Source organism: Protopterus annectens, chromosome 5.part1, assembly GCF_019279795.1.
Source record: "Protopterus annectens isolate FY-2018-M chromosome 5.part1, PAN1.0, whole genome shotgun sequence".
Lineage (NCBI taxonomy): Eukaryota > Metazoa > Chordata > Ceratodontiformes > Protopteridae > Protopterus > Protopterus annectens.
The window spans coordinates 766940110-766967738 of NC_056736.1; the positions used below are offsets into that span (position 1 = coordinate 766940110).

At 35.9% G+C, this 27629-nt stretch overlaps 1 protein-coding gene across 1 annotated transcript in view; it reads left to right on the forward strand.

Moving 5' to 3' along the window:
* LOC122803316 (proteoglycan 3-like) overlaps positions 1-27629 on the forward strand; it is a 257685-nt gene that overhangs the window by 40600 nt on the left and 189456 nt on the right. The window contains exon 3 of the mRNA XM_044072882.1: positions 15006-15112. Coding sequence (XP_043928817.1) covers positions 15006-15112 — 107 coding nt within the window. The remainder of the gene's footprint in view (positions 1-15005; positions 15113-27629) is intronic.

Here is a 27629-nt window from a genome sequence, read left to right on the forward strand (position 1 = left end):
GTGTGATTCAGCATGCTCTCATTAATATGCAGAGCATGCTGACATCACTCTGTTTAACTGCAGCCTCCGTGTATGAGTTATAACTCTTACACGGAGGCTTCGTGAATCCTGCCCCTTGTCTTAACAGTAATAAGTTACAGATGACAAGCTTTGGTAGCGATGTTGGGAAAATTCATTGAAGGAGGGATTAGAGGCATTCTTACAGTTTCTTGTTAGAACATTTCTTGCAATTGCTAGAATGTTCCATAACAAAGGATATTTCAGTCTTCTAGCACAATCAGGTATTGGAGTATTAAATAAAACTAATGATTTATTTAAAGGAAATTTATGAGTAAAAAGAGCTTGCAGGGATACATTAATCTAATTTCAATATGGTTTAAGTATAGGACAATCAAAAACATATGTTGCCAGTCTGCTTTAAGGTCTAATTTACATCTCCAACAAACTATCTTATTTTAAGATATTAATTCAGTTCTGTGTGGTGTAATAAAATATCTATGTAAAAACCTTTTCATCTCTTAATTTTAATACTTCACTTAATAATTTTCCTTTTTCACTGATAACCACATTTAACATCCAAAACAAATACAAGGGAGCCAAATGAACTATTGGATATAAAACATTTCAGTATTATTTCTCTCTCTTATTAAAAAAATACCCCTCATCTAAATTAAAATACTCCTTAATTAAGTTTCATTGACACCATGATATTTACTAAATATGTCTTCTTTCTAAAGGTTAGTTTTAAGAGACACCACATCTTCACAAGCCCCTGAATTTCCTCTAGCAAACATTCCCATTTTTTTAACAAATTCATATTTTTCCAAAAAGTACTATTTTTCTGTTCTTGAAAAAAATAACACATTTATTAGTATCTCCCATACATTTTCTTTTTCCTCTATTCAAACATAATCCTACATAACCTAAATATTTCTCAACCTTAAACAATTGTAGAATCTGATTAATATTTTTGTAATTAAAGCAATATCATCCGCATAAATCATTATTAAAGGAATATGCACAAGATCCCTATTACTTAAATTGGCACTCTTTAAATTTTCAAACTACATTCATTACCAATGCATACAATATAGCACTCATAGGGCAACCCTGCCCCAAACCTTTTTGTATTTTTATCCTCTTACTTAACTTAGGGGAAACAGGTGTTAACTTTGAGGGAACATGGGCAAAATTCTTGGCAAGGCATATAAGAGCCTCTGGGCCAATAGCCTAGTATCATCCTATGAACTGATGAGTGTACAACAAGCATTCAGTCATGGCACACCTGCTCACTGCTACCTAGTTAACAAGACAGGTGATGTACCTCATTGGTTTTCAGCCTTTTTACACTTGGGGACTGGTGAAAATAAGATAATTATTTCTGGGACCACTAAGCAAACAATAATGTCAAACAGGATGCGTGTTATTGTAGAAATAATGCCTGCCCAAAAGTATTCTGAGGCCTGATGCCACAGGAAGAATAATGGCAGAGTCTCAGACTATTATTTTCTTCAGAAAATTCATGCTAACACAAATTCTTTTATTTAAACAAGCTTGTATTTTATAAGCGGAAGAAATAAAATATGTCCCTATTTTTGAGCCTTTGTTCTGTTTTTATTTTAAGCTTTATATAGATTTCTTCAGCTGAAAGGTCCAGAGGTATGCAAACCTCTTTACTACAGCTGCTGCCAGTAGTCAGAACACTCACCCACCCACTCACTCACTCACTCACTCACTCACTCACTCACTCACTCACTCACTCACTCACTGTCACACACATACCTCTGTTTCAGAAAATGCATGTTAACTTAAATCCTAATATTCAAGTAAAATATGTCCCCAGTTTATTCATATATCTTGAGCTAAGAGTCAACTGCCCAGATTTTTTGCTCATATGCTTGGTCCCATCTTCATAAAATGTGTAATTTTCTGGCAGATCACTAGGGATTGATGCCATTAAATAATGACAGAAATTTGAGTTTCAGATGTCATATCCTTCAGAAAATACGTGCTAATGGAAACCGTTTTATTCTAGCAACTTTCAAAGTTTATAAAAGCAATATTTAAAATCTGTCCCTATTTCTGTTTTTTTGCCCCCCCTCCCATTATTTGTGGCTCTGTCCAGATTTCTTATGCTGAGAGGTTGAGGGTTGAGAGATATAGTTAAGAGGTACGCAAACCTCTTAACTGCTGCAGCTGCTGTTACTAGGGATTGCTCTCACGCTTCACACTCTGTCACTGCTTCACACACACACACACACACACACACACACACACACACACACACACACACACACACACACACACACACACACACACATACACACACGCGTGCACACACACACACACACACACACACACACACACACACACACACACACACACATATATATACATACACACACACAAACACACACAGTTTTTATTTTAGTTTTTTTCTTTCTTATTTTATACTCACTAAACAATAAAAGCACTGTTTAGTGAGAGTAAAATAATGGCGGTCATTATTTTGTTTTCAGTCCGAGTTCCTAACTCTTTCACAGACAAGTAGGAAATTTCTGTCAGACCAGAGCCAGTCTATGGACCAGTGGTTGAAAAACACTGCTCTGTGTGACACTAGCCCAATCTTACTTAACTACTTAGCCCTCCCAACACCCAACCATATGAAACGGTAAAGCCCAACTACAGCCCTAACTCTAATCTTAAAACTCCCACCCAGTTTCTATTCTGAATCCTTTACTTGCTAACCCTGAAACTCTACTCTTACTCTCTAAATCTGAAATCCACAATGTCTAAACCTCAACATCTAACCCTCAAACCTATTTTTCTTAATTTCTCTCTAACCCTAAACTCCCTTCCCACTTCCTGAACCTAAAATTCTACTCCCAAACCCTAAACTTTCTTCCTATGTCCTAAGCCTAAAACTGCAATTCTGATACCAGAATCTTCTGCATGATTTGTTTCTCCAGAACTCTGTTTTCATTCACCTCCTCATTCAATTACTCTGAAACCACCAACACAGTGTTTTCTTCTTCATGCTATATTTGCATGCTACTCTATCTCCATCTTTCTGAACTACTCACACCTGAACAAAAGTATAGTTTTTTTTTTGATATACATATATACTATTCATATTTTTAGATATTTACATATTTTAACACCATTCAATACATTGATAATTCCATTTAAGTATCCCCCCACTCTTTTACCCTCAACCAAAACCATGTCTCCAGTATTTTTGTCAATGTCCATTTCCATTGTATTTGATTTCATTACATCTTTCATTCCATATAGTCCATGTTATATAGAATATGATTCTGTCCATTTTATTAGCTTCATTCTGGGATCTTGTCCCATAAAACCCATACTCTATCATATCCATGTTTAACATTTCAAAATGTAAATAACTTAATGAAATCATGTTCACATACGTTTTTCCACAGTTTTTTTAATTCTCTCCCATTTAAAGAAAATGTTCTGTATTGTCTAGCTTTTTACATTTATTTTCTGTCCTGTTTTCTCTTATATGTCATATTTACCCCCACTGGTAATTTTCCTATGGACAACCTCCACAAACAATCATTGCATTCTTTAGTTCTTTTATAATTTCTGTATCTCATCATTATTGCTTTCTTTTTATCTATTTCTAGCTCTTTCCATGGATCTACCAAATAAAAAGGTATAATAATGTTAGCATATCATTCTTTTCTATTTTTTCTATCATATCTTTTTTTAATTTCCATAAAAAATTTTACTGTAAAAATGTTTTAATTTCTTCATTAATAACACCTTTATTTCTGTTTTTTATTTCCATCGCTTCCCCAGTGTCTCTATATTTATAATACATTACTGTTTCTGTCAAATCTTTATTATTTAATAATTATTTATTATCTTTATTATTATTTTTCATAGGTTCATAGATTAGTACTAAGCTAACTGCCCTTGTGAGCCATTTTAATCCTAGCCAATTATCTCTTGTGAGATTCAAACCCTGCACTTTGTGCATGCACAGCAAACATCTTAACCATTAGGCCATTCTTCCAACCCCTCATTGTTCCTTTTAGTACTTTCTACATAATTAAAGATGCTGCATGAACAATTGGATTTATCATCCCTGATCCCCCTTGTTTATCTGTCATATACAAAACTCCCCTCTTAACCAGGTTCAATCTTGACCCCCAAATAAATTAAAAAAATGTCTGCATAATTTATTTTTCATATTTCATTGGCATCATATAAATATTTGCAATATAAGCTATTTTACCTACTATTATGGTGTTTATTAAATGTGATTTCTTTTTGTATGAAAACCTATCTTTTCCAAAATGTAATCATGTCTTTGATTCCTTTAATAACTTTATCCCATTGATCACGTCTGTATTCTGTCCTTCCAAATACCATTCCTAAAATATCTGTACTGTTTTCATTATATTCCACACCTCCTATAATACCTTCATACCCAAATCCTTTGCTTTTCTCTTTATTTATGCTTAAACCAATTTTCTTCAACCATGTACTCATTTTTTCATTATTATTTTTCCATCCACACTTTATTTTTTTGCTATTACTACAATACCATCAGTGTAAGTACGCATTAAGTATACTATAAGTAAGGGTATTTCATCCAGAAACAAGGAGGTCATAATATACCTATACTCATCCCATATCAGACCCATTATTGAGTACAGTGCCCTCTTTGGCATGTACCTTGCCAAGCACATACAGCAGCTGGAGAGACCTCAGAGGTATCTGACCAGGAAAATCCAGGGTCTCTAACACCTGTCCTATACTGATAAGCTAAAAGCCCTGTCCCCCTACTCAGTCTTGTATAGACAGCTCAGAGGTGACCTGTGTCTGGCATACAAGTCCATTGCAGACCCAGCCTTGATGGAGTTGGTACATATCTGTAAGTCAAATTCCTCTAGTGCAACCCAAGGCCTCAATCTGGTCTGTGACATTAATAAAACTTGTCAGTGAGATAGATTTCTGTCTGAAAAACTCCCTCATCTATGGAATAGACTCCCTCTCCATGTCAAGCTTAGTATCTCTCTAGCCCTCTTTAACAGGAACCTGGATGACTGAATGGGAAACAGAAAATACACCCCTGGGATCCCACCTGTGTCCCTGCTGGGCAGGGGGAAACAGGTGCTGACTTTGTGGGAACATGGGAAGAACTCTTGCCTAGTCTTATAAGGGCCACTGGGCCAATAGCATAGTATCATCCTATGACGCTATGAGCCTATTGGTAAGTGTATCTCCTCTATCATTCTATATTCTGCCTTACTTGACATTTTATTAATTTCCATTACTACTGTGTTCATAATTATAGCAAAGATCACACTATTTGCAGGACATCCTTGTTTTATACCACACTCTATTTTCAAATTGTCCCCAAACTAACTATTTACATTCAGTTTCAAATAATCCTTTTCATATATTGATTTTAATTACTTGTAATATTTTTTCACTTATGTTATATACTTGTAAAATTTCCCATAATGCTTTATACTGAATATTATCATATGCCTTACTGACACCACCTATCATGATTTTTGTTACCACTTTTTAATAATATCAATCATTTCCCTTATTATCCACAACAGGTCTTGACTCCCCTTTCCTTTTCTCTCAAAGTCTGATCATACAATCTTTCTATTTTATGTTGTAGTCATTTAATTACTATTCTCATGAAAATTTTATAGTCTGTGTAATTCAGTGTAATTGGTCTCCAATTTTTAATTTCTTCTTTATCTCCTTTCTTTAATTTAAATATTATCACACCTGTGCAAATTTCTTTATATTTAATTCCTCTTTCTAGCCAGTCATTCATTGCTTCTATAAACACTATTTTTGCCAGTCATACATTTCTTTATACATATTACATTTGATTCTATCCAAACCTGTAGATGAATTAATGTTGATATCTTTCATGATCTCATTCAACTCATTTGCATTTATTTTTCTCTCTAAATATTCATTATCTCCTTTATTTAATTTTTCACCATTATACATTTGTTCTATGTTAACTACTTTTTACTATATAAATCTAATACATATTATTTAATGATTTCATATATTTCTCCTCATTTTTTAACTTGTTTCCCTTTATTTTTTTAATTCTGTCATTATCTTTCCTTCTTTTACTGTCTTATATAAGTACGATTCTACTTATTCTTTTTTCCTTGTAATCACTGTTTTTGCTTATATAACAATTTAGCCTTATCCTGATTTCTTCTATATAATTCTTTTTCATTTTTATAAAATTGTTTTTTTCTTCTCTATCAATTCTTTCAATATTTATTTACTTAACATTTTGCTTTCCATTTTTCTTTTCTATATATTTTAGAAATACTTTTTTGTATTTCTTTTTGAATTGAATCCACCATATTGTCCAATTTTCATAAAAATCTCTCATGCTGATATGCTGTTGCCATAATTCTATAATTTTTTTCTTTCTCCTGAATTTAACTCTTTTTCAGTTACTTTTTTATGCATTTTCCTATTTTAATATATTCCTATTTTCATTAATTCTTATCCAAATTGCCACATGACCCAAGAACCCATTATAGTTAATTCCTTTTTGTGTATTTTTAGGACTTCTAATATCAAGCAATAATCTGTTTCTGTCTTAATTTCATTTCTTATTTAAGTCCATTGTTTATTTCCCCATGTTTTTAATTTTCCATTTTTCAAAATTTCAGTAACCATTTTAACATCACAACTATTCTTTTTATTTCTCACGTTACAATTAAAGTCACCTGTCATTATTATATCCATGTTAACACAGACATAATTAGGTATACTTTTAAACATTGTTCTCTCTCTTTTTTTGTCACATATGCATATAAAGCTATTAGTCTATATACAATTTTTTCCATCTGATATCTACTACTGTTATTTGGCCTAGTTCTACTATTGTAATATCTAATATTTTGATATTTTCTTGGCATAGTATACATATACCTGAACATGTTTCTTTGCATAGTGTTTTTCTCTTTGCACCCTTTCTTCTTCTGTTTGCATTCTAATGTCTTCTAACACTGTTACTTGAGCATCTACCGCCACACACAATTGTAAAATAATAATTCTGCTCTTAATATTTTTCATACAGTTCACATTCAAAGCTAATATTTTCAGCTTTATAGAACAATTATTAGAATAATCCTATCCTTTACCTTTCTTCTTCTCTCTTACCATTATATATTTTTTAATTTCCCTTTTCTTTCCCTAACTCTCTTTCCTATTGAGGTTTCCTACCTTTTACTATATGCCACTCTGACTTTTCTTCACTTGTTTCATCTGTCTCTCTTTCTTTTTCTTTCTCTTTGCCTTTCCCTTTAAATTTAAAAACCATTTCTATGTTTTTTTCTTGTTGTGTTGTGTGTTCTTGTATAGCATTCTTTTCTAAATGTTTTCCTTGTATAATTTCATTTTCATTTTCTTTTTAATTTTCGTGTATTCCTGCCTCACATTCTAACCATAAATGTCCTGCATTACCACATTAATTACATTTCACTTCACATTTCTTTGCATTATGACCTGTCTGACCACATAATCTTTTTGTCACATTTATTAATTAAATGATCACTTTTCCACAAAAATAACAAGTCTTTGGTTGTCCTCTGTACCTCACAAAACCTCTATCGCCATACAAATTAAAAATACTAGGTATGTGTATCACATTGTAATTTTCCATTTTTTTTAAATCATTCCACATTCCCACCCCCCAGTCCATAAGCCTCTTTCATCATCAATTTTAGTAGTGCCCACTTCTTCTTTCCATATTGTCAACAAGTATTTTTTCAGTTCCTTTGCTCCCACTTCAGTTCTAAACTGACACAAGTTTCTTTTTTGTTTGCCTGAAAAAGGCTTGCACAACATATTCTGAGCCTGCTTTCTTGTTTTTTTTTTCATAGGCTTCCCAAAAGTTTTCCACAGCCTGGTCAGTTTCAAAAAGCAAGTCACAAAAAGTTTATTTGTTAATTAAAATGAAAGCTGTTATCTATTCAGCTTTTACTCCCTTTTTTTACTGCTTACCTGACAACATATTTTTCCTTCATCTCTGTCTTTTCTTTAGCTCCTTCTTCCACTGTTTGAGCATAGGACTTTTTTCTGGAACCTTCCCTGGCTCTTTTTCCTTCTCTTTTTCTCTCTCATCTATTTTTTGCATAATGTCACTCCAAGATACAGCAAGTCCGCTTTCTGGCTCACTCTGGTTAATTAGCTCCTCCAGATTCTCATCCCTAACCTTCCTGACTGGAGGCTTGAAATAACACATTTTCTGCTGTTTCTATCATTTCAAACAGGTTATTCTGGAAATTTGTTTCTGAATCCATCTCAACCACCGCATTTAGCTCCATCTCCTTCCCAGTCTCCTCACCATCAGCAGACAGCATTCATCCGCCTACCATATCAACTGAAAACATTTCTGGTAGTAATTCTACCATTTTTTCTTAATTTTCAACACATTTAACTTCCAAATTGCTTTGGCTCTCAGCAACCATATTTTTTTTTGTTCCTCCTGGCTGCCTCCATGCTTGGACAGGAAACAGGAAGTCAGGATGTGTAACACCTAATCTCTTCCACTACTGCAAATAGTAAGATTTATATATATATATATATATATATATATATATATATATATATATATATAAAATATCACATATTATTTGCATATTTACATTATTTACATCTATTTACAAATCTCCATATGTTATAAACTTCAATTTAAGCATTCCCCCACTCTTTTATCCACAACCAAAACATTTTCTCCAGAATCTTTGTCAAAGTCCACCTTCCATTGCATTTCTGTCTATTTTTTTACCACTTCCTGTTTTTGTGCACCGTAATAACCAAATTCTATTATGCCCATATTTATTTGCTCACATTTTAACAAACTTTTCATCCTATGTTTACATACATCTTTCCACAAATTATTAACTCATTCACATTTCAAAAACATGTTCTCAGTAGTTTCAAACTCTCAACATTTATTGCATCGTCTTTCTTGTTTTTTCTTGTATGGCATATTTGCCTTAATCAGCAATTTTCTAATAAAAAATCACATTATTTAATCTTTTTATAGTTATCTTATCTCAGCATTATGGCTTTTTCCTGATCTATTTCTAAATCTTCCCATGGATCAATGTAATAATACGGGTTCATAATATTTAAGTACCATTCTTTTCTATTTTTCTCACATACATTCTTTTTTATTTTCCATAACACAGTTTTGTTTTGGTACTCTTTCATTTCTTCAGTCACAATGCTTTACTTCTTTTATTTTTAACTTCCATTCCTTAACCACAATTATTTGTATTTATCATATAGTATAGTTTCTATCAAGTTTTTACTTTTCTTCATAATTTCTTTTAATACCTGATATAAAATTAATGATGCTGCATGTACTATTGGGTTTATTAAACCCAAGCCTCCTTGCTCTTCTTTCATATATAGAATCCTTATTATGACTGGATTCAGTCTACAGTCCCATATAAAAGAAAACATAATCATCATTTTTTCCTTTCTTACTTAGTGAGAATCATATAGATGTTAGCAACATAAGCAGTTTTTTTCTTATTACCATGGTGTTCAACAAGTGTGTTTTTTTCTATATGAAAATCTATATGATTTCCAAAAAATAGTGATAGCCTTTACTTCTTTGAGTACACTATCCCATTGTTGTCTGTATTCATTCCTTCCAAATATTATTCCTAATACATCTATATATTTTTCATTGAACTCAATATCTCCTACCATACGTTCAAAACCAAATCCTTTACTTTAGTCTTTCATTTACTTCTTCTATCTCTACTTTATTTTTAACAATTAGTACAATATCATCCTCATAATTATATATTATTGGCAGTTGTACTTGCTTCATCAGTTTGTATCCACCGCTACTTGATATTTTATTAATTTCCTTCACTATTACATCACAACTAATGAGAAAATTAAACTACTAGTCAGGCAGCCCTGCTTTATTCCACATTCTATTTTTATTTCTTCTCCAGTCCAGCCACTTACATTTAGTTTCACATAGTTCCTTTCATAAACAGATTTTATTACTTGTAATATTTTTTGCTTACATTATATGCCTACAAAAGTCCACATAGTGATTTATACTGAATATTATCATAGGCTTTACTTATATCCCCTATCTTTATCTATCCTTCTACATTTTTATTTATGATAGCAACAATAATTTATCTCATTATCCATAATAACTCTTGATTCCCTTTTCTTCTGAATGGATTCTGGTCATATAATCTATCCATTTTGTAATCTTTTTGTTATTATTCTCATAAAAAATTATAATCCATATTATTCAATGTTATAGGTCTCTGTTTTTTCTCCTGTTTATTTCCTTTTCTAAATATAAATTTTATAACTCCTGTACATATTTCTCTTGAATTCCTGTTTCTAACCATTCATTCATAACTTCTATAAAAAATACTTTTTGCCACTCCTTCATTTCTTTATACATCATATATTTAATTCTGTCCAGATCTGTTGCAGAATTCATGTTAATATCTTTTAGAATTTCATTCAATTCTTTCATAGTTATTTTTTGTTCCAAATACTCATTATCTTTGTTATTTAATTGTTCACCTTTATACGTTTGTTCTATGTTTTCATCTCTTTTAACAAATAATTCCAGTGCATATTAATTATTTCATATATTCCTTCTTCTTGTCTTATTTGCTTACCTTTCTTATTCTTTAATTCTCTTATTATTTTTTCTTATTTTATTATTTTGCTCGAATATGGTGCTACCTCTTCCTATCTTGCAAACAATATTTTTGTTTATATAACAAGTTGTTCATTTTAATTGTATTCATGTTATATATTTCTCTTTCTTTTTATAAAGGGATTTTTCTTTTCTAATAAGTTTCTGAATGTTTCTTGAATATCTTCTCTCTCCTTTTCTTTTCTTCTTTTCTTCCTTATGCATTCCAAAAACACTTTTTATATTTCTCTTTAATATTAAACTACCAAAAATCCAATTCTCATAAAACTATCTCATATTTATATGATTTTTCCATAATTCCAAAAGTTCTTTTTTCTCTTATAAATGTAATTCCTTTTCATTAATTCTCTTTATTCTTTTCCCTATCCTTATATATTTATTTTCCTGTACTTTGACTTATAAAGTGACATAATCCAAAAATTCAACGTACTTGATTCCTTTTTTTAACTTTTAAATTATCAGATATTAAAAAATAATCAATTTATGACCTATTTTCATTTCTTGTGTTGACCCAGTGGTTATTATTCCATACACTTAACTTTCCACTTCTCATAATTTCTTTAACCATTTTAACATCACAATTGCTCTTATTTTTTTAAATTACAATTAAAATCCCCCACCACTATAATGTCCATATTTACCCAAAAATATTTAAGAATATTTTTGAACATAATTTCTCTCTTTTTTGTTACATATGCATATAAAGCTATAATTATATACACATACTTTTCTACATCAGGTCTATTACCATAATTTGTCCAAGTTCCACTATGGTTACATCTAATATGTTAATGCATTCTTGACATAATATACATATGCCTGAGCATGGTTCTTTCCCAATGTTCCAAAGTACCGCACCATGTCACACCTTTCCAGTTTGTGATCTTTCTTCCTCTGTTAATAATCTATCTCCTAAAAGAATATGTGCATCTACTGCAGCACACCATTGTAATCTACCTATTCTCCTCTTAAGATTTTTCATACTGTTCACATTTAAAGCTAATATTTTCAGCTTTTAAAAACAGTTAGCATAATAAAATTGTCATTCCTTTCCTTTCTTATTTTCTCTAAGCATTATATTTTTTTAATTTTATTTTCCTCTCTTTAACTCTCTTTCCTATTGAATTATTTTTATTTCTTACTGTATACCCATCAGCTTCTTCCTCAGTTGTCTCCTCTGTTTCTTTTTCCTTGTTAATTTCTTTAACTTCATGTACAACTTTTTATTAGTCACATCATTTTGTACATTTTCTTGTATAACACATTCTTCTTGGACATTCATTTTCACATTCTAGCCATAAATGACCAGTATTGCCACATTGTTTGCACTTTATATCACATTTTTTGCATTATGCCCTGTTTTACCACATAATAACCTTGTTTATTATGTTTATTGATTAAATGATCATTTTTCCACAAAAATACGTCTTTGGTTGACCCCTGTATTTCATAAACTCCCTATTACCATGAACATTAATAATACTAGGTACGTGCATAACATTATCATTTTCCATTTTCACTATTATTCCACATTCCCTTCCCCAGTCCATAGTCCTCTTTCATCATATATTTTTGTAGTGTCTATTACTTCTTTATATATAGTTAAATATTCTTTCAGTTCTTTTGCTTCAACTTCAATTCTAAACTGGATCATTATTTTTTTTTTTTTGTCTGTAAAAAGTTTGCACACATATTCTGACTATGGATAAATATTTTTATTTTGTTCATATGCACCCAAAATATTTTCCATGGCCTGCCCAATTTCAAATATCAAGTCACAAAAAGTCTCTTTATTAATTAAAATAAATGCTCCTACCTCTTTTGCTTTAACACCAGAGGTGTTATGACAGACTACCAAACTTCAAACCTGTCAAAACGTTCTTCTGTTTTCCTGCTCACGTGTGATGTAAACTTCCTTTTGTTTCTTTTATTTCTTCTTTCTTCTTTGTTTTTCTCCAACCATTTGTGCATATGTTTTTGTCTCTGGAACTGTTTCATTTTCTGGCTCACTTTGGTTTACCATTTCTTCCAAATAATCATCCCACAACCCCCCCCCCCCATTGGAGGGTTGTAATTATGCATTTTTTAGAGGTAACTGTCTCTTCCTCAAACAATCTCTTCTGAAGGTTTTTCTCTTAATGCATCTCTGTTTCAGCTACAGTCTCCTTTTCCTTCACAATCTCCTTTTCCCCCAATGTCACTGTTTTTTCTATACCCATGTCATCAGAAAAAAACTTCTGGTAGTGATTCTACCATTTCAACTATATTCAGCAACTTTCATTTCAGTTTCAGCAACAGGTGAATCAGCCATGTTTTCTCCCTGTTTCCCCAAGCTGCCTCCTTTCCTGGAACAGGAAGTCTGTTGTGTCACAAACACATGCTTCTTCCTACTACCAAGAGTAGGGGAGGCTCCCTGATGTCCTTTCCCCTAGTAGCATAAATATCACCTTGGGTCTCCTGTGAAAAGAGGCCACTAGCTTAGTGAGTTTGACTCAATCAAAAAGGATAAAAAATTAAATAATTACTCATAAAGAAATTATTCTAGGTTCATCTGTATGTTTTTTTGGGTTTCTGAGTATCTTAGTAAGAAAACCACAGAGAAATGCCTCTAGTTTGCTCTGGGATGCTATTTTTCCCTGTGTGTGTGAACAAGATGGTTGAATGAATTCTTTCAAGTTTTGCATTTAAGTGTGTTTCTTTAAATTGTCTAGATAATTCAGTTTCTAAAATGCACAATGAAATATGTCTTTATTTTTTGTATGTCTTGTTACATTGCTAAAAAGTCATAATGGGAATATTCTGTGAGAAATGCCTTTAAGTTATTTTGTATGTGCAGTTATATCAATTTCCTGCCAGAGTAACAGAAATTTTGCCATGGTGTGATCCCATGGGCATGGGACATGATACCCATCTGACCTCACAGAACAATGTTCATCAGTTGGGTTTGGAGCCCAATGGGGATGGGTGGGGAGGAGCAACTGAACTGTGACTGTCTCATTCTCCTTTGTAGAGATCCCTCTTGGCAGAGTAATTGTCCAACATTATACAGGGACCTTAAAGTTGTTACGTACCCAAGTAATGTCCTGTGCTGCACTATATGTGTTGTTCACTGCACATGTATTTCACTGTTGACACATCTCATGATTGGCATGGGAGTTTGTAGGGCATAAATGAAAAGATAGTAGTCTGTTCTGACCACCATAATATGGCTTTGACTCAGCATGCTCAAGATTTCACCCCTTTTCTAAGGGTACTATATCTAGAGACCAAAGGGTATATCATCATTAGCAGGTACGGTATTGAGCCAGTGGTCAGAGGTGTTACTGAAATTCTTCCCCCAGAATGATACCTGATGTCACCATCTTTTACTAATCCAGGTCATTCACACCTTACTCAAAAACTGTTTTTCTGTTGACTTGTTTAGAAACAGCATAATTGTTAGCTAATGGCATGGCATGTTAGTTCATTTCATGTGCCACAGATTTGTATGCCATGGGGAGACCAGTTATGCTGTAGTTAGTTCATTGTGACCATAATAAGCTAAAATGGCTTTCATGTGAGTCAGTGATGGCCCTAAACAGTTAATTTTGGCAGGATGGACTGTACACATGTGATACAGGGCCTCCTTGTCTTGTTACTCTGCAATGCATGGGATGCAAAAATGTTTTTTCATTAAAGAAAATAAAAATATATAAAAGTAATTTCGGTGCTTACGTATTATCGCAACCAGATTTTTGCAGTCACGAAATTCACATGCTGCAATGAAAACCAGTGTGGGAAACATCGTAAGGTGTTATTTTATTCCCTTACTGATGAAAAGTCAGTCTGGCTTACATTCAGGAAGAGAAATGATCGTGCAAGTCTTCTTCCTGTTTTGCGTGCATTACACCTGCATACTTCAATTGGCAAGGGCTGTTGTCTTACTGAGGAAAGGAGTAGTTTAACTGTGAGGAAAGGAATGCGGAGAAGAAAAACACAGACACGTGGAAATTATTCAAACTGTTATTCCAATTCTTTATGACTGCCCCAAAAAATTTACATTACAAATTGTCCCTGTTCCTAGAAGTAATGTAAAGTTTTGGGGCAGTAATAAGGAATTAGAATAACATTTGAAGTGGTTCATGCACTCGGATCTTTGGAGGTATGCGCATTTCGCAACCACGAAAATCTGCTTGCAATAATACATAAGTACCATAATTTCAAATGTAATCATTGAAGAATCTAACTGTACATACTTCTGTGTTTCCTATTGCAGTTCCCAAGACAGTGGCAAAAGTGAAAGATGAATGCTCCCAGACCATTAAGGTTGGAAAGGGTACATACACATTTTATACGTGTCCACAGGATTACTACGCAGCTGTGGTAAGTCAACCTCTTGTTTGCTTGCATCTTGGAAAAAAATATAATCATTGCTACTTCTGAGGTAATATATTAATTTGCCTAGTTTTCTTTCTTTCCATAAAGATGCCTATGGCAAATGCTGATAATAATCTCAAGTGTATGCATTGTGAATACCCTGGAGTCATGGGGTTCAAATCCAGAGAGAGTGCTGTTTGTGTGAACATACTGATGTTTAAAAGAGTTGGGGGTTGGTATAATAATTAAGGTGTTTACTTTACCAATGTAAGGTGCAGGGTTTGATTTTCAGATGGGATAAATGACTAGGCTTAAAATGGCCTACAGGGTTAGTTAGCCTAGTATAAACCTATAAACCTATGTCAAAGAAACAGAGATAAGCATATGCATCAACTACTAAACATTTATATAAAATATATCAGAGGTTTGCAGCCTAAAAATCATTATCTAATTAATAACATTTTTGTCAGACACTGATTTCAGCTAATGCTTTTCATAACTAACTTGCAATTCTTCTAAATAATTTACTTTAGATTGTGTTTCGTATTTCTGTAAGCACTGCAGATTTCCTGCCCTTGGCTGTACCTCCTGTTGTAGACTGGCATCATAGCCAGGATTACCTGATTGGCTTATGCCCAATATTTGTTAGGACAGACTCTGGCTTTCTCACCTCACAACCCAGAATAAGATGATGTAGACATCGGGGACTGACTTTTCAAAAGCACAAATTAATGAATGTATGCATGATTGACAGAATGATCGGCATGCAACAAGTCAGAATTATGTAAAACTGTAATATTAAGAAACAAAAATTAAAAATTGGTCATGTTTTATAAGATATTGAATCAGTGAGCCACAGATGATTGCTTGTTCATTTCTCTGTTACTTGCAACTTGCATTTTACAAGCTATATTTTATGATTATCTCCCTAGAATGCAGGAGTGTTACACTGAACGACACAGTATGATGGTAGCTGAAGATCATCTGTCCTGTTGAATTTGCCCATGTTTAATCTAACATTTAACCATTTGTTTGCAGTAGCTGTTACTTTATTTAGTTTGCAGTCTCCCCTTCCTCCCTTCAGAAAACTGTCCTGCTTATACTGACTCCACTCCTGGCTTTCCCCAACTATGTCTTTTCATGAGCTGTTCAAAGAGTCATTTCTTTCTCTAAGATGATATGCATTGTTACATATTTGTAGAATGTGACCCTCTTCCATACATTGTTACATATTTGTAGAATGTGACCCTCTTCCATACATTGTTACATATTTGTAGAATGTGACCCTCTTCCATACATTGTTACATATTTGTAGAATGTGACCCTCTTCCATACATTGTTACATATTTGTAGAATGTGACCCTCTTCCATACATTGTTACATATTTGCGGACTGTGACCCACTTCCATGCCACATCACACAGTTTCCCAATCCCTTCCATCCTGAACCATGTCTAAATTTACAGAGAAGCAATATTTATGGCACAGTTGTGCCTTTACACCCCTAGCTAATATGCACTGGCACCTTCTTTCATTCAAACAAGAATAGTGTAGTTTTCCAATACTGTGTTATTAATATTAGTAATTAAGGAGAGGGACACAAAATTAAATCTGTCCAATTGCAAGCTTGCCTCTGAATCTTCATTTGGGAAAGAATGGATGACATTGTGACTGAACTTTTTTCAGAAAGCCTTCTCAAACACTAATTGTTTCAATCATTAATGCAAGACTAGAGTTTTAAAAGAAAGAAGTTCAGGATAATTAATATTGTCAACAATGGCAAGAATTTTCAGATTTTTTCACTGAAGCTACTAAATATTATTTTGCAAGCTGCATTAGAATGTGCATATGGACCTCTTATAGGTTCATAGGTATTTACTAGGCTAACAACCACAAGGGCCTTTTTAAGCCTAGTCATGCATCCCAAATCTCTGACAAGTTCTGATACCCTTGGTGAGTATAAGCATGGGCCTGGGAGATGAACCATTTACAGGTTATCTGTTTGCATTAGAGACATAGGTACAAACCAGGGATGAATTTCTGGTTTCCCATCCAGTTGTCCAAGTTGCACTTGAACTGGGTTAGGGAGGAACTCTGCTTCACATGGATGGAGAGCATATTTTAGAGATGGGGTAATCTCTGGGATACATACCTGTCTGTCCAGCAGGTCCTATTTATATCACAGGCAAGGTTTATGTCTTTAGAATGGGTAATTCTGGTGCTGTTTGTTTTGGGGAAATGTAGGAGGTCCATCAGAGTGGGGACTGACAATGCCCTGTATGCCAGGCATAGATCTCCCTCAAAAGCCTGTAGGAGACAGAATACAGGGATAGGGCCTTGAGGCAGTCTGTATAAGACATATTACTTATGCCCTGTATTCTTTTAGTGAGGAACCTCTGTGGATGTTCGAATTGTTGGATATGCCTGGTTAGGTATGTACCAACGGGGGCATTGTGTTCAGTGACAGGTCTTATGAATGCCAAATACAGTGGAACAATGACTTCCTTGGACTTAGATGCCATTCCTTTGTTCATAAGTTGCGCAATATAGAATGATTTCCTCACCACTGTAGACACGTGATGATCAAAAGCTAGATTACTTTCTTAAGATTACTAATCTTAACACAGTCACTTCAAATGCTGCCAGGTATTAATGACTGGAAAGTTGTTCTTAAGCCTGTGCACAAATGTATTCCACTGTAGGGAGTTTCAGATGATTAAAAACCCACTTAATGCCTTAGCTACTTGGAAGAAGAGAAGTATAAAGTACATTTCTCCTGAAGACTTCAAGTGATGAGGCTTGGTTTTCATTCATTTTATTCACATTTCCCTCCAAAATACTTTGGGTTAGTGTACAATATCATAACTGAAAAAGTTCTAGCTTTAGAACTGCCAAACTTCACATGTCTATCCATTTCTCCATCTTTTGGTAAATAATAGTTTTGTGTGAATTAGACAATGACATATAATAAAGGTGGAAAGGAGGCAATACCTTTTTGTGCATATTCTTAATGAGATTTTTATCATGTTCAGCAGTGCTGTGTACTTCTAGGTAGACTAATGCAGCACTGCTGTGTACTTCTTGGTAGCACTAATGCAGCACTGCTGTGCACTTCTTGGTAGCACTAATGCAGCACTGCTGTGTACTTCTTGGTAGCACTAATGCAGCACTGCTGTGTACTTCTAGGTAGCACAAATGTTAACTGTGACAGTCTCATAGACTAGTTGTCTCATTTTTCTTTGCTTGTTTTAAAATGCTTTTCAATCTGCTGTGGAACTTTGTTTAAACAAAGGCCACATCTTCTGTTCGCTCATGCGCACTGCAAACAGACAATCCCTCTGAGAAAATACTGGAAACTTTCACTGTTTCCTGGTGTTGAGAATAGTTTGTACAACATCAGAACTAATTCTGCAATTGATTGTAAAAACAGCTCTATGCCTAGAGACTGTGCCCGCAGCTGGATGAATAAAAACTTATAAATGGTGAAAAGTCACTGCTGACAACTGAGGGGAGGTAATTATGGCCGGGGTGATGATGAACCATGAGACACTACTATTGAGGAGAAGGAGAACTAAAAGCAGCTCCCTTTGGCTTGTTTGGGAGTGGAGACATTTTATCTATCCATCTATCTATCTATCTATCTATCTATCTATCTATCTATCTATCTATCTATCTATCTATCTATCTATCTATCTGTCTATCCATCTATCTGTCTATCCATCTATCTATCTATCTATCTATCTATCTATCTATCTATCTATCTATCTATCTATCTATCTATCTATCTATCCATCTATCTATCTATTTATATATCTATACTGATGTAGAGTATTGGAGTTAACATCCAGTACTGTGACACATAGTTGGTCGACATGAACATGTCAAACACAGTGAGATCAACATATTCTGTGCATACTCCAGAGATTACCCTGGAGTGGACTAAACCAATGGCAAGTGTTTCTGCAGGGGGGGCTGTGTCCTCCACATCCCCTCTAATTATATATACTAACTCCAAGATCACACAATCCCAGGGAAAAGGAAATATTCCTCTACTTAGGGATTGTCAGTCTCACACACTTGTCAACTCTCAGTCTGTGTGGACCAAATGATGTATACCTACTGCGTATCAGGGTACTGAACATTAGATCCAATACCCTACACTTTTAGCTAGCAATCAATCTATCCGTGTGTGTGTGTGTGTGTGTGTGTGTGTGTGTGTGTGTGTGTGTGTGTGTGTGTGTGTGTGTGTGTGTGTGTGTTTCTATGACCATTTGTTCTTTCACTTTCATCACATTCTAATACCAGACAGATAAACAGATACACAAAAAATAATTATGTTTGGGGAGTGAGAAGTCAGTATTTGTGTGAAAGCACAGGTCATTTCTATGGTCTTTGTTAAATAAGTTCATAAATAGTAACTAGACATGCTGTTCATGACAATATTGAGGAGCCTAGCCCAGTTTCCTTCCTGCCTCTGAACATTGTCTGGTTAAGTGATTTCCTCAGAGTGACACAGAAGGCAAATAGAGGATGAAGGAATCAAACCCAAGTCTAAATGAAGGAGATGATTAACAGCTCTTGGTCCTAGTTATCTGCCCTAACTGCCATGATCATTAATATGGTTTGGCTAAGTGAAGTGAACATGTCTGTGGGCAGCTAGTTCAAATTCATTAGCATGGCCACTGGTCTTTCACTTTCCTGATAAACACATAATAGAACTATATACAGAAAGTATCTGTCTGTCTATCTGTCTATTTATCTATTTATCTGTCTATTTATTTATCAACCTATACATGGGGGGTGGTAAAACAATTTTTTGGATGAGACATTTAACCTAGGTTCTATATGCCTAATTGAAATGAAGATGAGCTCTTTATTAATATATAAATGTTTACATGTTTACACATTTGGAAACAGTTCATGCATTTTGATCAAATCATTTTCATATTTACATAAAGCCCACACATCTTTCTCATCATAAATAATTTAATTTAAAAATACTCATTTAATTATCACTCGTTCTGCCTTAAACACATTCTTATTTTTCTCAGATTGTCAGCAAATGCCCTGTTTATAAAACAAATTTTCTTTCAACCTTGTTTTCCACATTTCTCAAGTCATAGGAAATATGGGTGGGGTCTGGTGTAATGGTTAAGGTCTTAACCTCGTTGACAGAAGAGGGTTTAATTCTGACTTAGGGTTATAGGTGTAAATCACCCTTCAAGGCAGTTAGTCTAATACTCACCTATGTTAATATCAATCTTTTGAACTTCATCATAAATTTTACCTTTATAATAAGCACATAAATCATACCCATAACAACTTTTGTTACATCATATAGCAAACTTTTTAAATATTTCATTCCATATGTTTTGCCCACTAACATATTAAACAGATACATCCTTTTTTTCTTCTTGTTTACAAATGTAATACAGTCTTTCTGAGATGACATTATCCTTCGTACTTCCTTAACAAGTGGCCTGTCCAAAACGAAACTCCACATAAAATCATGCCACATTGTCATTTCCTTATTTTTTTCTTTCTTTTATTGCTCAAGTGATATTGTTTAATTATTTCTTATAGGTTCATAGGTTGGTACTAGGCTATCAGCCCTAGGGTCTATACAAGCCTAGCCATAACAATTCCCTGGATATTTCTTCCCACAATATTTACTTCTCTGGACCCCTGTCTAGTAGGGCGACTGACGTGATCCCGGGGGTGAATTTCCTATCTCCCATCCAATCGTCAAGGTTCCTTTTGAAGAGGGCCAATGAGGCACTCTGCTTGACATGTATGGGCAGTCTATTCCAGAGTCTGGGGAGTCTCTTGGTCAGGAACCTATCCCTCCAGCATGTTTTGTTCATTGTGATGACAAGGTTTAGATCCCTGGAGCGTGTAGCTCTGAGGGATTGGGATTTCTTTAAGTGGAGCATGTCCAGCAGCTCAGGGTTTGACATGGCCTTGTATGTTAAGCAGAGATCACCTCTGAGTAGACGATATGCCACAGAGCATAGCTGGAGTTTTTGTAGACTGTCAGAATAGGGCATCTGCTTTAGGCCTGTGATTCTTTTAGTGAGGTATTTCTGTGGCCTTACCAGCTGTTGCAGATGTTTTGTGAGGTGCATACCAAACGGGGCATTGTACTCTATAATGGGTCTAATGAGGGATGCATACAGTGGGACAATGACCTCCTTTTTTCTGGAAGAAAAGCCCTTAGTGATGAGGTGTGCCACATAGAAGGATTTCCTGACTGTTGTGGCGATGTGGTTATCGAAGGTGAGACCACTGTCTACCTGTGTCCCTAAGTCTCTCATCACACTTTCACTGTTTAATGAACTGCCACCTATGTGATAATTCATGGGTATATGTTTTTTCCCAAAGGGGATAACTATACATTTCTTGGCAATAAGCTTGAGCCCATGGATCTGTCACCAAGCATCTGTTTCTGTAAGGCCCTTTTGTAGAATATCCACATCATTTGGGGATTCAATAATGGCTCCCAGTTTGCAGTCATCTGCCAACTTCGTCAGCCAGAGTCCCTTAGTGTTGGCCTGTACTTCAGAGAAGTAGATGCCAAACAAGAGCGGTCCCAGGACTGAACACTGAGGTACTCCACTTGTCACTTGTCTGGAGCTGGATTTGGAGTTGGCTACTTTTACAGTCTGGGTTCTGTCAGTAAGCCGGTTGGCAACCCATCGAGTGATGTAGGGATTTATGCCCATCTTAGTAAGTTTATCTATGATTCCAGAGTAGGGGATGGTGTCAAAGGCCTTGGCAAGGTCCAGATTGGCTGTGTGGACCGCCTTACCCTCATCCACAGCTCTGGAGACTGATTCAAAGAAGTCAATCAGGTTCAGAAGAAAAGATCGGCCCTTCACGAACCCAAACTGGGTGGGGTCCAGTGTTTGAAGGTTGCCAATGTCTTTGTTTATAAGTTACATGATAAAACATTCCATGCCCTTGCAGATCAGGCTCGTCAGACTGATGGGACGGTAGTTCCCGGGATCCAAGTTGGATCCCCCCTTGTGGAGTGGAATAACTATAGCTGTGTGCCACTCAGTGGGCACAAAGCCTGAGGTGAGGCTATGATTAAACATGACACTTAGGTGAGATGCCAGTTCATTCTGTAGTTCATGTAGAACACAGCCCGGGATGTCATCTGGTCCCATGGATGCTGTATTCTTAGCTTTGGAGAGTGAGGTTTCTACCTGTGTGGCCGTGATTACCTGAATTTGGCAGTCTTTTGGTATTGAGATAGGCTCTTTAGGGGGTGAGAGGGGGGTGAAGTTGGTGCTAAATCGATCTGCCAGGATATTGGCAATATCCTTGGGATCAGTATATTTAATGCCATTCTGTTGTAGCTCAGAGCAGATCTGAGCATTGCCATTTAGATTCTTGACATAACTGTAGAATGCCTTGTGGTTGTCTTTGGAATCTTTAACAATTTTATTTTCATAACTAGCTTTGGAGGATTTTATGAGGGATCTCAGCTTCTTACTAAGGCTGGTAAGGGAGTTTTTTGCATCCTGGAATTTTCCTCTTTTCTGCAACAGTTTCTTTCTTCTGTTGTATAGTTTGCTTATAGCAGGAGACCACAAGATTGGCTTCCTTTTTTTGGAGGAGAGTGTTTTGGTTCTATTTGGGATGGTACAATTCATGCACGAGTGGATGTGCTCGTACAGTGCCTTAGTGTAGGATTCAGCAGTAGACCTTTCACCTCCCATCTGCATGGGTGTCATGAAGTGTGTCAGTTCAGACTTGAGTAGCATGAAGTTGGCTTTGGAGAAGTTTTTTATGGAGGTTTCCTTACTGGGGGGTGGGGGTGGGATGTGGATGTCAAGGGTGATTTGCTTATGGTCAGACCTGGCCAATGAGGGGGTGACCACTGGTGTGGAGCATCTGTCTCCCATGTTGGTAATGACCAGGTCTAGGACATTGGAGCCCCTGGTGGGACAATGGATTAGTTGATCCAGGGTGTTGGAATTTATGAATTCCAAGAACCATTGGGAAAAGGTGTTGGTACCCGAGTAGTTTTCCCAGTTAATGGAAGGGTAGTTGTAATCACCCAGTATTAGGGTGTTTGGTTGTATCTTAATATTTTCCAGTATGTTTAGAAAGGTGTAGTGAGAATCTTGGGGCATGGTGGGGAATCTGCAAACTACAATTTGGATTGCAGTCTTACCTAGTGTTAGTTGCACCTGGAGAATTTCAGATGCATTGTGTTGGGCAACTAGCCTGGAGGTATGAATATCCTTGGTGAATATGGACACTCCTCTACCTTTAGTGTTTCTGTCTTGGTTTACTGGCCGAAAAGTGTGGTAAGAATTGTAGCCTGGTATTGCAGGGGTGCTCTCTGGAGCCTTGAACCAGGTCTCAGTTACTGCACAGATATCGATGTACTCCATTTTTAGGAGTGCCTCAAGAGAGTGCATTTTGAGGTTTAGACTTCTAGCATTGAGTAGCATTGCCTTCAGATTTTGCATCCTTTTATCTTTTATGGTGGTGGTTTTGTCCTTTGAACCTTGCCTAAAAAAGGCACTATAGGGGTGGCAAGAGCTTTAGCCAGTAACCTGAATCCCAGGGGTGACAGGTGCAGGCCATCTGGCAAAGCATCATGGTTTGTCGATCATGTCGTCCCAGGCAAACAGATACTGGATCCCCTTTGAATGACACCAGAAGCATAGCCAATTGTTGAAGTCAATCATTTTGTCCTTATACTGTGGTATCATTCTGGGTGAAGGCAGGATACTACTCAGGGCTAGGGTCATACCTGCCTGGGCCACATGATCCAAGAGCTCTTCCATGTCTCTTTTCATGTAGTCCAGGGAGGTACGTCTCAAGTCATTCACTCCAACATGGACAATGACAGAGTTGTATTTGTACTTCTTGTGGAGTGACTTGAGTGCATGCGTTATGTGGCGGATCCTGGTACCCGACAGGCAGCTGACTGTAATTTTCTCCTTGTTCAGCCTGATGAGTGGGACATCAGTGTGCCTGACTATAGAGTCACCTATGACTAAAGTGTTGGGTACATTGTCTTGCCTTAGGGGCTGTTGTTGGGTGGCACACTGGTGTTGTGAGCTATGTGTCACTTTGGTTGTGACTGGTGTTTGTTTGCGTTTCAGCTTCAGAGGTCCTTGTTGCTTGAGCAGGTTAATGTTAAGGGCCTCCACATATGTGGGTTTAGTGTTGCAATGTGTGGGTGTTGATGGTGTGGGTTTTGAAGGGCTATGTGTTGCTTGAGGTGTAATGCAGGTGTTAACCTTCTCCTCTTGACTGTTTACCACAATCTTGGCTGGAGAGTTTGACTATGTAAGTGCATCTCTCGCAGGTTGGAGTGTTGGGTGGTAGGAGGAGACTGTTGTCTGTGTACATGAGGCAGTTGCTGCATTGCCCCAGTATGCCCAAACTCACCAGGTGGACAGGAGAAATCACCAGAAGCTGACTCTTGGACATGCCTGTTTAGGTGCTTTTTTATAAAGTACAAGAGCTGTTTTCCCTTACCTTTGCTAGGTACTTTGCAATTTTAGGCTGTTTAGTGCCTACGATTAATTTCTCCTTATTAACAAGGAAAGTTGAGTGCTTGTATCAGTTTAAGGCTTCCTAGTGCTTTCCAGCAGGTTCTAGAGCAAGTGCTAGTCAGATTTTAGTGCTACTACTGAGAAACCCAGCTAGCTAGGGAAAATTTGAAGAGTAGACTTTCTGTCACCTGGAATAGTTTAACCGTAGCCCCGTGGTGCTGCATGATGTAAAAAATGCACAAACATGCGCGATTTTAAGCCAGAAAGTTGAAAGGGATAGAAATCAGCCCAATATGGTTAAAATTAAAGAAATCAGCCCAAAATGGCTAAAATTACAATTTCAGAGCTGGAAACCACTACTCTACTGTTAGACAGGTAGTACAATGCTCACTACTCCCATTGGTAAGCAGTAGGACTTCCCTATACCACAGCAATGTCTGGATAGCTCTGAACACAGAAACTAAAGTTCTGAAACCAGCAAAGCCTGGGATCTGGAGTATACTAGCTAGGAAATGCAGGAAACGAGCAAACAAAATAGAATTTTTTTTTTTTAAAAAGGGAGAAAGGAGGAACATAAGGAAAGAAACTAAGTGGTTTGGCATTCTCAGATGTTCTCTCTGTATTAGGTAGAATGAGCTAATGACACTAGACTGGGAGGAGTGTCCAAGATCAAATTAAGAGTAGGGGCGGGCAACTGCAAGGCCAGCAGGTATAACACTACAGAAATGTTTATTACAAGTGAGCCAATAGCTATGAAATACAATACAAGTATGCAGTATACAATAAAATTGCTATAAATATCTAAAATAAGCAATAACTACTACAAATAAGCAAAAAAAAAGAACAGGCTACTTAGTGCAATATATCACAGATCACCTGCTCCTCCTCAGATAGCTCTGTGTGTAATGGCTGAAACACTCAAGTTAACTTCTTAACAGAAAGTTGAAACACGAAACAACTTTAAAAAACTCAAAAGAACCAGTGAGGTGCTTTCTCCAAGCAGTAGTCCTGGCAACCCAACTAGACAATGACCATAAACACTAAACTTTCACTGAAGTGGGGGATGGTCTTTGCTAACTATAATGGCCCTGACAATGAGCTCAGAAAACAGCCTCTAAAAAACAACTAGGCCCACAACACAATCCGGAATATGGAGAATATTACAGCTACTACCTAAACTATTTTAGGCAGAACACACTGCAGAAATATTTATCACAAACACAATCAGGAATATGGACAAAATTACAGCTACTACCTAAACTATTTTAGGCAGAAAACACTACAGAAATGTTTATCACAAGTGAGCCAATAGCTATGAAATACAGTACAAGTATGCAGTATACAATAAAATTGCTATAAATATCTAGAATAGGCAATAACTACTACAAATAAGCAAAAAAAACAGGCTACTTATTGCTATATATCACATATCAGCTGCTCCTCCTAAGATAGCTCTGTGTGTAATGGCTGAAAAACTCAAGTTAACTTCTTATTTCTTATTTTACATTTGTTGACTGGTTTAGTCCGCCTGGATGCATGTCCATTTTCAGTGGAGGCCCGGGGAGAAAAGCATCAAGACTTCTTAACAGAAAGTTGAAACCTGAAACAACTTTAAAAAAAATTCAAAAGAACCAGTGAGGTGCTTTCTCCAAGCCATAGCCCTGGCAACCCAAGTAGACAATGACCTTAAACACTCTCATTGAAGTGGGGGATGGTCTTTGCTAACTATAATGCCCTGGGCAATGAGCTCAGAAAACAGACTCTAACAAACAACTAAGCCCACAACACAATCAGGAATATGGAGAATGTTACAGCTACTATGTAAACTATTTTAGGCAGAACACACTGCAAAAATGTTTATGACAAACACAATCAGGAATATGGACAATATTATAGCTACTACCTAAACTATTTTAGGCAGAAAACGCTACAGAAATGTTTATCACAAGTGAGCCAATAGCTATAAAATATAGTACATGCATCCCGTATACAATAAAATTGCTATAAATATCTAGAATAACCAATAACTACTACAAATAAGTAAACAACAGGTTCCTTAGTGCTAAATATCACAGATCAGCTCCTCCTCCTAAGATAGCTCTGTGTGTAATGGCTAAAAACTCAAGTTAACTTCTTAAGAGAAAGTTGAAACCTGAAACAACTTTAAAAATGCTCAAAAGAACCAGTGAGGTGCTTTCTCCAAGCCATACCCCTGGCAACCTAGCTAGACAATGACCATAAACACTAAACTCTCACTGAAGTTGGGGGTGATCTTTGCTAACTATGATGGCCTGGACAATGAGCTCAGAAAACAGCATCTAACAACTAGGCCCAAAACACAATCAGGAATATGGAGAATATTACAGCTACTACCTAAACTATTTTAGGCAGAACACACTGCAGAAATGTTTATCACAAACACAATCAGGAATATGGACAAAATTACAGCTACTACCTAAACTATTTTAGGCAGAAAACACTACAGAAATGTTTATCACAAGTGAGCCAGTAGCTATGAAATACAGTACAAGTATGCAGTATACAATAAAATTGCTATAAATATCTAGAATAAGCAATAAGTACTACAAATAAGCAAAAAACAGGCTAGTTAGTGCTATATATCACAGATCAGCTGCTCCTCCTCAGATAGCTCTGTGTGTAATGGCTGAAACACTCATTAACTTCTTAACAGAAAGTTGAAACCTGAAACAACTTAAAAAAAACTCAAAAGAACCAGTGAGGTGCTTTCTCCAAGCCGTAGCCCTGGCAACTGAACTAGACAATAACCATAAACACTAAACTCTAACTGAAGTGGGGGATGGTCTTTGCTAACTATGGTGGCCCTGACAATGAGTGCAGAAAACAGCCTCCAACAAACAACTAGGCCCACAAACACAATCAGGAATATGAAGAATATTACAGCTACTACCTAAACTATTTTAGGCAGACACACTACAGAAATGTATATCACAAGTGAGCCAGTAGCTATGAAATACAGTACAA